At 39.1% G+C, this 13,231-nt stretch overlaps 1 protein-coding gene across 2 annotated transcripts; it reads left to right on the top strand.

Annotated features, from left to right (window-relative positions):
- The first annotated feature begins 1,410 nt into the window (after window positions 1–1,410).
- On the top strand, window positions 1,411–13,201 carry fhl1a (four and a half LIM domains 1a). 2 transcript variants are annotated; one of them, XM_013271346.3, is made up of 6 exons: window positions 1,411–1,673; window positions 9,882–10,063; window positions 11,021–11,198; window positions 11,538–11,707; window positions 11,794–11,980; window positions 12,530–13,201. In XM_013271346.3, the coding sequence occupies exons 2-6, from the start codon at window positions 9,908–9,910 to the stop codon at window positions 12,682–12,684; spliced, it is 846 nt and encodes a 281-aa protein (XP_013126800.1). In that variant the 5' UTR covers window positions 1,411–1,673; window positions 9,882–9,907; the 3' UTR covers window positions 12,685–13,201. The 2 variants fall into 2 exon arrangements, with proteins under 2 accessions (XP_013126800.1, XP_003445262.1); XM_003445214.3 differs by lacking the exon at window positions 1,411–1,673 and adding an exon at window positions 7,210–7,329.
- Window positions 13,202–13,231: the final 30 nt, after the last annotated feature.

Genomic DNA, 13,231 nt, shown 5'->3' on the forward strand with positions numbered 1-13,231 from the left:
AGTGAGGCGACAGAGCTAACCACCATGCCACCGCTGCCGGTGTGATATTAAGTTTCTGAGATGGGTTTTAAAATCCAGGTCACCTTCATGTTCTTGTTCAATGATCTCCATTTTTTCCAGTTTGATCATTTTTTTATATTCATTACATGAACTAATGACCTGAATTGATTCTCTAGTCTTAGGGAGTTTTTAAAGAAAGGTGGTGTGAGTCTGGATCTTAACCTGCCAGGACTGATGGCATTTAACTCTCCCGGGGCATGATTTGTGCCAGATATCAGGTAACGTGCTCCTAATATGGGAACAACTCCCTCCAGTCTGCTCAAGAATGTCTGTACCCTGGATTTACAGTCCACAGAGGAAATAGTAATTTTACAGGACCACTTTGGTTCAGGCTTGCCTTGAGAGCTGTTTACATTTCACACATTCCTCACATGTGTCGGCGTATTTGATTTTTGAAGACAAATAACTGCAAATTACTTTTATTTCATTTTATTGTATTTTATTTAAAAAATCATGGTAAATTATATAACAATATCAAAGAAAGTTTGATGCTCTGCAGGAGGTATTTTTTCTCCCTGTGCACCATTGAATTCATACATTTATGACAAGGTTTGCAAGGACCTGCACAGCCTGAACACATGGCTCTAATCAATGTTGTGGCTCTTATGTCACAACAGTTGCTGTGTGCTTACAGTAATGTGACGTGTTTGCAATTAGCGGCTTATTATTAAGTAGGCAGGCATGCAGATGCATATGGCTGGAAATAAATAGATATAATGGGTTTTTTGGCGTACGCATTGAGCTGAATGAATGAATCTGTATTTATGCCAGGTGTTTGACTAACCATGACAGCCTTAAAACGAGGAGCAGGACCTTCTGACCATTAAATCCTTCCTCCAAATCTTCACCGACTTGACAAGCAAATGGATCATCAGTCATCTTTTTCACAGGCCTGGTGTTTCTCAGTGGATGGATATGGATGAAGTTCAAGCGATGATGCATTGGCGGTTACGTCTATAAAAGGTGCCATCTGTGTTACATAAGAGCAGCACCTTTTCAGCATTTAATCATCACTTTGTAATTGTGCTGGAAGAACTTTGGGGCTTAAGCTTGCAAGCTGCAAGTATTTACTTTGAGTTTTAGAATGAGTCATCTTGATGTTATTCGTCTATTCATTACCAAAGAAGGAGGCAAGTGAGGCCAGCACAGAAGTGGGACAAAAGTGTGTGAAGTTAACAAGTCAGACTATTTTTTTCATTTTTTTTTATTTATTTATTTATTTTTTGTAGAATCAAAACTGAAAAAACAAAAAAATGCTGCAAGCGTTAATAATTTCATACCACAGGTTTCCTGTAGCGCAGACCTGCCGTGACACCCGCTAATGAATGTCAAAGTGTCAGTGCTCGCTGATGCAGATAAATGATAAACGATTCCTTTGTCTTGACTGTAGGACCGATGAGAACTTCGCTAAGAGGGCTTGTAAATTCCTGGCTGAGGTCATTGTTTATGAGCGCTTACAGAGGTTTGGCTGATGTCCTCAAGCTTCTTTTTTTTTCCTTTGCTCCCCCTGTCTTTAAAGCCTCGTCGCCTCAGCAGATTTCACCTCTCGGCCAAACCCACTGGACGCACTGCTGGCGTAGAGTGAAAGGCGCTCATCTTTACGCGTTGCAAAGGTGAGTCCAAACCGCAGCGCATTATTAGGCAGCTGCTAAAGTTCGCTTTAGTTTATGTGAAACAAGGAGCGGTTTATCACAAGGATGTTTGTGCCAAAAACTTACACTTAAAATGCGTAATTGTTACTTTTCTTCCTTATCGGACGGACATTTCAGACATTTAAGTTAATTACGCAAAGTGTCCGTGTGGAAATATGTAACATGCTTGAATTACTCTGAAATCAGCTGCCTATTTCATGCACTATGGCACGCAACAGGTGATGCGCTTTGTTTAGGGCGTCAGCCCGCATATATTTAAATGAAGAAGAAAATGTTCTTTTATGTATTCCGTATGTTTATAGATATATGCTTATGCTTACTTTTATTAGCAAATTAACTAATTCTAAGGTAATCTGTGAGGAACTCTTATATACTATATAATATCTGGATATAACTCATTTACACTCATAAGAATAGTTGCAAGAATATTGCTTTGGATTGGAAATCTAGTAACGGTTTGTACTGACATATATGTGCTACAGATACATTTTTGTTTGTATAATGAAGAGCAAAACCCAAAGGTATGATGTGTGGCCATAAACTGTGACAGCATAAACCAGCTTACCATCTCCTCCCTTCCCGTTTGGGCAGCTGCCAAACCAAATGCATGATGTCATTAAAGAGACCTGGAGATTACCGCTTTTTCTTTGGAACACTGGACCTTTTTGTGTTTCCAGTATGACTTCACCATCCTTCAAAATCCATAAAAACTTTGTACTTAAATGGGACATAAATTAACCCAGTTTCAAACTAAAAAGACTGTTCCTCCTGTCTAAGTCTTTTTTCTTTTTTTAACTTTTAGTAAAATCAGTATAAAAGCAGTGTACACATCCAAGCAGGGAGTGACAGATTATTCATTTATAAAGCCTGTTATGTGATATATAGTTGATATACATTTAAAGTGCTATGTGTCAGTGCCTGTGAGGGTACCTTACATCAACATCTGCCACACTTAGGCAACTGGGGGGGGTGTTTAAGCCAGCAGTTTATCCTGACAGAGACATACTTTAGTTAAGAGGGAAGTTCCATCATTTCTTTCATATGTGTAAACAGAGTGAAGAGAGAGACAAACAAAGAGGTTCTGCCTGAGTGCTGATGACTGAGTTGATGAAACGCATGAAACAGCGCTCTCACCAGCCCAGAACCTAAATAGGCAATGCTGCTTGTTTATCTGTGTGGGCCGACCCCGCTGAGAGGAAGTAATATCCTCTCTGTGCTCTGTGTAGATGTACTAGTCCTCCTTTATTTTCCCTCTTTAGCCACACAAAAAACAAACAAACAGAACATCGCTGAGAAAAATGTGATTGGGATTCTTTATCCTTTTGAAAGGACGGATCATGTTGTTATACGGTCTTTTATATACAAGTTCAATGTCAACACAAAAAGAGCAAATTTACACTGCTGAATATTAAAGTTATACGTAATTAAGTGCACAAGTGTGCAAAATGTGCCCATTTACAGTCATTACACAAAAATTAATTAGCATGTCACTGTAGCTGTTTGATGTGGGACTGAGTTCAACAGATTTAAATAGCTATATTTCTGTTCTGTATATGCTTTTATACAACTGCTATAGCCGTCAGTTAAATGCAACTGAGTGAAAGGTCATGCAATTTGGAAAGTATGACTTTATTTCATGTTAATTCCAACCTAAGTCAGTCTTAGAGTAACAAATGATTATGATGACATAGATCATGGTGTGATTTGGCCTGGAGAAGTAGGATAATGACTATGAAATTTAAAAAAAAAAAGGTACCCTTTTGCTGTTTAACATTATTTTATACGTACAAGTATAACATTGTATTACTCTGACAACCAGAACGCTGACGTGTGTTAGCAACACTCACATCTAAGATATATTAGTTCAACAAGAGTGTTACTGTGTTGATCGACCGTCCCTTGTGGCCTTTTCATTGGAATATATTTGACCTCGGCGTGTTTGGGTCTTGCAGTCTCATCCTGACCTTATGTCCATCTTGTAACACAGCTCCGCACATGAACAAATGGTTGGTGCGCTATGTCGCTGTGTGTGTGTTTCTGTGTGTGTTTGGTGAGTCACTGTTCCCCTGACAGAGATAGTGCGGCTCAGGCTGTCTGCCCACTAACCAGATTTGGAGGGTGACTGAGACACTGAGATGTCCAGGACACGAGGTCATGTTGAGAAATGAGCTCTCAGACAAATAGACAAGGGTTTTGTTGCTGTTGGTAACAATGAGAATGAGGGTGGCTGCCTATGTCAGTCACCCCGAATGACTTGTTATTATTCAGGAAGTACAGGCCAGATTTCCTGTCTCTCGGCGCTGCCAGCTTAGAGAGGTGTTAGATAAAGAGCCTGGAACCTCTACCTAAAAATTCATCAAATTCATTGCGTCTCACAACAGGAGCAGTTTCAAAAGTACACACACTGTGTGAGAGGGCATATAACTGCCTGTATTACTGTCTGTTTCCATCAGCAGTGTGGATGACTTTACAGCCTTTGTCCTCCTTTTTTCTCTAAATGTAAAAATGGCAAATTTATTACATCACCAACCTGGATTTTCTTATTTGGAACATATTTTAGTGAGTCAGCTGACCAGGGGTTATTTGGGTTTCCCAAAAAAGGATAAGTAGCAGCCAGGTACTTTTAATCAAATGCACTTGAATCACTGATCATCAGTAAATGTGAGCACATCTATAACAGCAGAGATTTTGGCAGTTTGCTGTTCTGGAGCGTTCAGTTGTGTCTTTAAGGGATGCCTAGAGGGAAAGACATCAGCAATGATCTCAAAGAAGCAATTGTTACTGCCCGTCAGTCAGGGAAGGGTTATGAGGTCATTTCCATACTGTCAGGCTTTGCAATGCTCAGAGAAACTGCAAAAAAACACCAAAAACCAAAGTGCTACATCTCAGACTTTGATAGCATGTTACTTCTGAAAAGCTGTATCTGAACAGGCTACAATGCCCTTTGGACAGGCGCTACTAAATTGGAGATGTGTGGCCATAATGCAGAACACCATGTTTGGAGAAAACCAAAAAGCATGTCAGCATAAATACCTCATACCAACTGTCGAGCAAGGTGGCAGAGGGTGACGTTTGAATTCGGTTGTCAGCCATCTGTCTGACAGCTGAATTTTGACCTAAATTGGGGCAGGCAGCAGGCCAACGATCCCAAGCAGAGGAACAAATATACAGCAGAATGACTGAAAAACAAAAGAATCACGGTGTTGCAAAAGCCTAGTCAGAGTCCAGACCTCAACCAGACTGAAATGCTGCGGTGAGACCTTAAAAAAACCTGTGAATGAACTGAAGCGACGTTGTACAGAAAAGTGGGACAAAATTCCTCCACAATGTTGTGAGAGACTGATAAGTACATGCAGAAAACAATTACTTTAAATTATTGCAGGCAGTTCTGCAAGTTAATGAAACGTGGATGTACACTATGTCATGTGTTGTTCTTCATTTGAGGTTTTACTTATATAAGGAAATTTAAATTTTAATATCTGGTAATATCTGGATGATCTATTATGTCCTGATGTGTAAAACCTTCTAAATGACAGAGTGTGTACCTTAATATTAAAAAATAAAAAGAAAGAAAAAAAATCCACCGTTTACCACCATCATCATAATTATCCCATTATCAGTTATTCAGTTTGTCAAACTGTTAGACTGTGACCTTTCCAATTTTCCATGGAGTATTTTGCCCCACCCCTTATCTTAAAAATTCACATGAAGTCAATGCAACAATGAGAGGAATGCATCGCAGTGCAGATAAGGAGATAAAGACTAAGACAGATGACCCAAACAAACTAAGGGAGAAAAAGGATGTGGGGCAAAATTATCTGGTTACAGACATAATAATCTGAAACAAGACTTAAATTTAAGTATGCAAATAAACTGAGAAGTAACAGATTTCCTGAGCAGACCATCTACTGGAGATTTTTATAGGCTTGGGAGTCATGGCGCCTCTCGACATATTGATTAGTCTTTGTGGGTTTGCAGTAATTGCGTGACAGATTATAAAAGAGAACAAATGTAATATTGTGTTCTATGGTAATGGACCAAATCGAATCTGTAATTACAACCAGATGCCCTTTAAACAGTGTGGCAGAAGCACACAGACACACACTCACTAGTTTGTGTGTATATTTAGATGTGTTTTGTGAGCAACATAGGACATTTTCTTTTCTATACACTGGTTAGGGAATAAATAGAGAGTTTTATGGTTCCCAACTCATTAGACTTTACTTTCTGTTAGTCTGTGGGCTTTCACTTTCCTTTAATTTTCGTCGTGGTCTTATATTTCTGGCTTTAAACTTGTCTGACTCTAAAAGCTTGAATGAATCAGAAGAAAGTGCTTTCTGTAGTTCTGCATTTGAGCTGACAAGATGATGAGAAAACAAGATGATGGTGACCATAATGTTTCTGGTATTAGTAGAAACAGTGGAAGTTAACTGAATGTAAGGAAGAACATAACATTAGGTCAAACGCTAGAACACAACTTTACTGTTTTAATTTACTCTTTATGCTTTTATATCTTTGTTTTAGGAAACAGCAGGTAGTTTCTTTAAAATTGTTATAAAAATATGTTGTAGACGACCTGCAAAACAACTGGCTAACATAGTGGAACATTTTGATACAAGTATTTACCTTAAGGAGTTTTCATAGACCATATCACAGCTAAAGAAATGTGAACATATTAGTTATATCTGATATACTGATTGATCCGGTGGTCAAATAGATAGCTCCAAATAATGATAATGTTGTTCCATATGTGCTGTTTGCTAACCAGAAGGGTTTTTTTTCTACTCATGACTTGGGAACCTGTCTTTTGTTTCTGTAAAATAATATCTAATCATTTTGGCCTCATGTTTCGTTAATAATAACAAATGTTTCTGTTTCAGCTGTTGGTCTGGGTTAAGTATTGTAATTGGATGAGGAGAATTGGTTTTGGCGAGAGTATTAGTGAGGAATTTGTGGGTGTTTCCTCTGGATTTAAATACAATATTCTTTCCTGAAATCTGAATCAACAAGATAACAGAGAAAGAATTCAGCACTCTTGGCTTCATTTTTTTCTATTCTTCAAACCCCACTAGTTTTCTCCATAGTATCCACTCATGAATATATAAGAGGAGATCCTTATATAACTCTCCACCAAACAGCTTCCCTCCTCAGCTCAATCAATATCAACTTGTTCCTCTTGTGAGTCATCCCTTTAAATTATCCCACATTTCAGCTGTACATCTTCTGAAGAGCCTAACAAAACATTTAAAGTCAGGGCAGTGGGAGTATCTGTTATCCCTCGCGGTCATCATTCAAACCCCCCAGACTGTGTTTTCCTCTTTTTTTTCCACCTGCTGATGTTACAGCAGAGGAATCCAATCTGCATCACCTAATCTCTGCATCATACTCTCTCTCTCATCAATCTATTCTCTAATGCATTCCCTAAAAAGGACAGGAGGGTTGAAGGTTGGATTTGGATGTGGGGTCGGGTCACAGAGGGGTATATACAGCCCCCCATTTCTTAACAAGATGTGTGGTCTCCAGGTTTGACCCTCTGTGGATGCTACTGACCCTGTGTTATCTTTCTTTTCTTCTTTTCGGCCTTTCTGGAAGGCAAACATGACATACAGACACTCAGGTAAAAACTTTTTGCCTGTTTTTTTTTTTCTAATCTGGTGCAAAATGTTTTTGTAACAGGTAAGAAGAACAGGTCTGTTTTCAGATAATGAAGTCAATGTGTTGTTTCTGATTGTTTTCAGAGAAACGGAGCAGGTCCGCTGAGATTTTCTTGATGTGTGAAACAACCTCACCTGTAATATGAATACGGGCTATTTTTAAATGATCAGTTTTAACATCTTCAGGTGGTAGTTTAAATTTTAATCAAAAACCTCACTAAAGTTCTGATACAGATATAACATTTCCCTTTGGATCAAAACAAATCTACAGAATAGTATGTATTAAAAAAACAAAACTTGAATTCAAGGACCTTTTTTTCACTTCAGAAGGTGGATGAGTAAATTAACACCACAATTAAAGCTCAAATATTCCCTGTACTTTATTTACTTTTCATGAAATGTAAAAAAAACATCCAGAGAAAAAGCATTTAATAAATTTTAGTCAATTATACTATGTGATAAGATAAGTATGCCAGTTTATTTTGTTCACCTAGCTGAAGCTGATGTAGCTGCATTGAATTTTACCTTCTGCGTGAATGTAATATTGAGTATTTATTGAAACGGTGTTTAAAAGGCTGATTGAACTCACAACTCTCATTTTAGAGGACGGGTTTGTGATTGTTAAATAGCATACATAACTACATATATAGTTACATCTACTTACACTATGGAGAATTTTGTATTTTTCTGCAGTAAAATAACTTAGTGGACCCAATAACTCCTCAATATATTGTATCATCATGAAAAGGCCATGTTGTACTATGGATTTGTGGTTTAATATTACAATGTGTGGATGTTCAATTATGTAGTGATTGTTTAAATGTGTTCAGGGGCCTATTTTGAAATTTTGGAAATTGTTCTTGCCATGCACCTTTACCTCTATAACACTTTCACATGAAGATGGGAACTTTTTCAGTAGGCCTTCTTTAAGGAATGTTAGAATCAGAGGCAAAGAACAGAACACGTCAACAGATATTATTTCGGCTGATATTCAGTCTGTCCAGTGTTTGACTCACTTCTTGAAGTGGTCTCACTGTGACCTTTCCCACTAAAGAGGACTCCTCCCCGAAGGGAGCACAGTGGTATACACCTCTCCCACCACAGCTGAGCATCATTGTACATCACGGCTGTTTGACAGGGGGCAGCTGTCACGCTGTTTGCAACAGCAGATTAAAGTCCTGGAAATGTGTCAGCTGGAGCCACAATAGCTGCATAGTCCCAGCAGTCATCAGTCTGCATCCATCTACATTTGTCCACTTTGGAAGGTCAATGGACTTTAAATAGAGTGTCCAAGTCTAAAATAGATCTCCGGGCTTGCTGGGCTTAGTAATGTGTACTGTGTGTGATTTGACAAGGTTGACTGTGTTGGACTGAAGGGGGTTTTGCCATGAAATGCTACAAGGGGGTGAGTTTAGATGGAGTAGGGCGTGTCACTGCTCAGGCCCCAGTCCAGTCTTTATCCCTCGAGCACAGCTGCAGAACAGGGCACACCACATAGCTCGCATCTCTTTCACGTGGCTTTTTTACCACATCTTACTTAAATAGCTCCCTGCATAAATGTTTTCTTTGCTCCTATGGTTACTGGGACAATTGTCATACCCTGCGTTGTTTCCTCTGTAGCTGTTGTTGCATCGCATTAAAATGATATCTGTGTATCCAAATAAATCAATTTTTCTAAAGTTCACAGACTGTTCAGCTACCCGTTCTGGCTTCCAGATAAGCTTTTAAAATGATCTAGATAGTGCTTATTTGTCCACCCTATGAATAACTATTTATACCAGAAAATGACTCCCACTGGATGTCAACTGTGATAGGAATGCAGGAATGTTGACCGATAAAGTAGCAAAGCCAGTCTGACATAAAGTTTACAATATCATCTAATAAAGTGACCTGGCCAAAACGCAAGACAAAAGATCGAATGTGGGCCGGGGCTCTGGGGAGACAGCTTTGAGGTGGAGGGGGTGAAGGGAATGAGTCAAATGGTCTAAAAATAAGCTTTCCAGGGAGAGCTTGATAAAAAAGTCTACAGGCCAGGAAACATGCAATCAACAAGTAGACATCTGTGGGCTGCTTTTTTACCTCACTCACACTTCTCTCATCACTTTGGTATGCTGCTGTTAGAGCCACATGTCATAGTGTCTCAATGGGAAAACAGAAAAAACATATACATCTTTCCACTGAAGACTAAATCTAAATTCAGCATCTATTTTTTTAGGTTAAGAGGTCAGATGTATATATTCATATATGTGGGTGGAATGTATTGTTGCTTATATTCAACCTGTCAATATAAGCAACTTCAAACTTACTCATTTGTTTGCTCTTAAACGCTCATTCTGAGCTGCCACTATAAGGGGTTCAAAATGCTTTATATGGCGATTCCATGGCTGTAGAAAAAGCAACAGTGCCCCCTGCTGGTGCTACAAGGAAACATCCTGTCATGTAGGCAGACCTAAACGTGGAGAGCAGATTCGCTGCACACATTCAGTGACACTCTCCTCCTCTCGTCTCCTCACAGGTCCCAGGAGTTATCTAACCTCCACCATGACTGATCGCTTTGACTGCTACTACTGCCGTGACAATCTGCATGGCAAGAAGTATGTGAAGAAGGATGACAAGCACGTGTGCACCAAGTGCTTCGATAAGCTCTGCGCCAATACGTGCGCAGAGTGCAGACGCCCCATTGGTGCTGACTCCAAGGTGAAAATAGTGTGGATGGAAAAGAATGATTTTTTTTTCTTGTTTAAACTTTGAGTGTAATATAAAGATTTCTTTTGTAATTGAAAAGAAAATACACACATGAATATATCCTAAACACTATTATACTTAATAGTTGTTCTTTTATTTGGTTCAATGCAAAGATCCTTAAATGGGTTAGGGTTTCTGAAGTCTTCTAGATATTCCTCGCAGATTCCAAAGACAAAATAAAAACATTTTAAAAATCATTTTGCAGAGAAGGAGACTTCAGATCTGCTTATAGCCCATTTTCACATCAGCCATGCTGAGTAGACCCAGGGTGCCAGCTATCTGAATTTAAAAATGCCTTTTGTAGATGTAAATCGTCACTAATGCAGACTGTCAGCTTTAATTCAAGGCCTTTAACTAAATTATAAACAGTTTAGGTGTAACAGCCAGTTTTATTCACAGGGCCTTAAAGTAACTGGACAAACTAAAATAACCTGACATAAGGGATTGTTCCTAATAATTTCCTCAAAATCCTTTGAAGGCAGTATTTGCTTGACCTTGCTGCTTGTCCAAATAATTGTGGACCTAACTGTATGTACTATAGGTTCAGAGTGCTTTCTGGCTTTAACTTGAGGTCTGGCTATTATAAAGCACCGACTTCTGCCTTGAAAATGCTCTCAGTACTCGGTCACAGGCAGTTAACTGTGTGAAAAGATGTGTCATTCCTAATAATGGAGCTTATGTACTTCATTGCGCATTTCCCCCATCTCAGTCCTCTAACTCCTTCATGGCTCACCACACCCTACTTCACTTCATTACCACTTTTATGCTGGTCACATAGGTTTGTTCTCTATTCGGCCCCTGAGCCTCAGTCCACATGATGAGTAAACAAACTCCATTTTAATGAGGGCTGCATGAGGACTTAGTGAGGGCACCTCTGCTCACCTCCCCACCCCTGCTTTTTCCCCTCAGGAGCTGCACCACAAGAACCGCTACTGGCATGAGGACTGTTTCCGCTGTGCCAAGTGCTACAAGTCACTGGCCAGTGAGCCATTCAGCGCTCGGGATGATGGGAAGATAATGTGTGGCAAGTGCAGCTCCCGAGAGGATGGCAATCGCTGCCAGGGCTGCTACAAGGTGGTCATGCCAGGTGGGTTTGCACCATATACACACCTTTTCTCTCTAAAAAAGTTATCATGACATTATTACTGTGGGTAATAATTTTTCTATAGAACGTTATTTTGTGCATACAACACTTTAATAAACACGGCAAAGGTTATAGGATGTAATGAATTTTTTAATTTTAAAAATTCACTCAGATACAACAAGGTAGCATGAACCTTTAGCGAAGAGATGGAACAGTAATGACAGTACATATGATAATATCAGACAGGGCACTGATAAATATATATACATAATGTCCCTCCTCATTATAGACTAAGCAAATTTTCAGCCCAGATAATTTGTTTTCAATCATCTTGTCACTCAGGATCTCAGAACGTGGAGTACAAGAACAAGGTGTGGCATGAGGAATGCTTCACCTGCATTGAGTGCAAGCAGCCAATCCGCACACAGAGTTTCCTGGCCAAGGGTGAGGACATCTACTGTTCTCCCTGCCACGAAAAGAAGTTTGCCAAGAAATGCTTCCACTGCAAGCAGGTACATACACAGACTTTATCATTCTCTTCATTTTGTTATCATCCCGTTGTGTTTGACATCACAATCAAAATATCTGCCTTTCCAAGCCTATCACCTCTGGAGGGATCAGCTACCAGGACCAGCCATGGCACTCCGAGTGTTTTGTGTGCAAAACCTGCCATAAATCTCTGGCAGGAACTCGCTTCACTTCTCACGAGGACAACATTTACTGCGTGGACTGCTACAAGACTGATGTGGCCAAGAAGTGCCATGGCTGCAAGAACCCAATAACAGGTCAGGGAAGCATCATCATCTGTCTTTTGTTTTGTCTTAAATGTCTACATAATGTTGGGATTAATTTTAAAAAGTTATAAAAATGTTTTGCATACTTCATGTTTTTCCTCACTGATTTAAGACCCATGTTGTTTGGAGTAAGGTTTAGAAGTACGGTGTTATATAGATAGATAATTTTGTATCTGAGAGCAAGAAAAGGGCATAACATCTGGCAACACTTTGTTTTCATCTCTGGCAGAAAACCATTTAATTACTTCCAATAAACTTTCAGCACAACTTCAATTTGTTCAGGCAGCACACAGCAGGTCAGCTGAACAAGCACAAATATTAAAATTTGTCTTCTGGCAAGCACAATATATGCCTAATAAATGAATAAGCACTTGAATTTAAATCCTTACGTAATTTCCCCTTTTAAATTTAATCCTTCGGCTCTTACAGTGTGTTTTGGTCTCAAAGTGTAAAAGCATGTATTACATTTTTTGGCCTTTATGCTTTATGTTAACATCCTTTTTGTTTGTAAAAAAAAAAACCTTATGTGTCTCTGTGCAGGGTTTGGCCACGGCACCAATGTGGTCAACTATGAGGGATTGTCCTGGCATGAGTACTGCTTCAATTGCAAGAAGTGCTCCCTCTCCTTGGCCAACAAGCGCTTTGTCATCAATGGAGAGCACATTTATTGCCCCGACTGTGCAAAGAAGCTGTAAAATGTGCAAACTGTTGTGCATCTGAGAATTTAAGATGTAGAGTTAACACCTAAACTGACTTTTTGACAAAAAAATAGCATAAAACTGTCAGTTTTGATGAAACTTCTCATTGCAAGGTTGCCAAACTACAGGCTATGTCAATTAACTTTCATTTATCTATATAAACATAACTGCAGCTTGTTTCAGAGTCAGGGATTGGATACTAACGTGACATATTTTCTTTGTGGGATTGTGATGTGCACTATATATCTAATACAGGATTTTGTAGAGCCTATTGAGACAAAAGTCTTTTCAGTGGCTTACTGGAATCTTTTGGGGGAAAAAGTGCTTTTAACTTGCTTCCTGCTGCTAATACATACCAGCTTTGATTAATAATCTGTTACATCTCTGAATGCACGAATAGATAATGAGAATTTCAAAACTGTTTAGATTGACCGATGCTGAAATATAAACTGCTCATGTATTCTTAATGAGTGATGTTAAATGCAAAACATGAATAAAAACAAACTGATATGAAGCCCCCTTTTTTCCTTTTCACAGCAGAAAG

Source organism: Oreochromis niloticus, linkage group LG2 (genome assembly GCF_001858045.2).
Source record: "Oreochromis niloticus isolate F11D_XX linkage group LG2, O_niloticus_UMD_NMBU, whole genome shotgun sequence".
Taxonomy (NCBI): Eukaryota; Metazoa; Chordata; class Actinopteri; order Cichliformes; family Cichlidae; genus Oreochromis; species Oreochromis niloticus.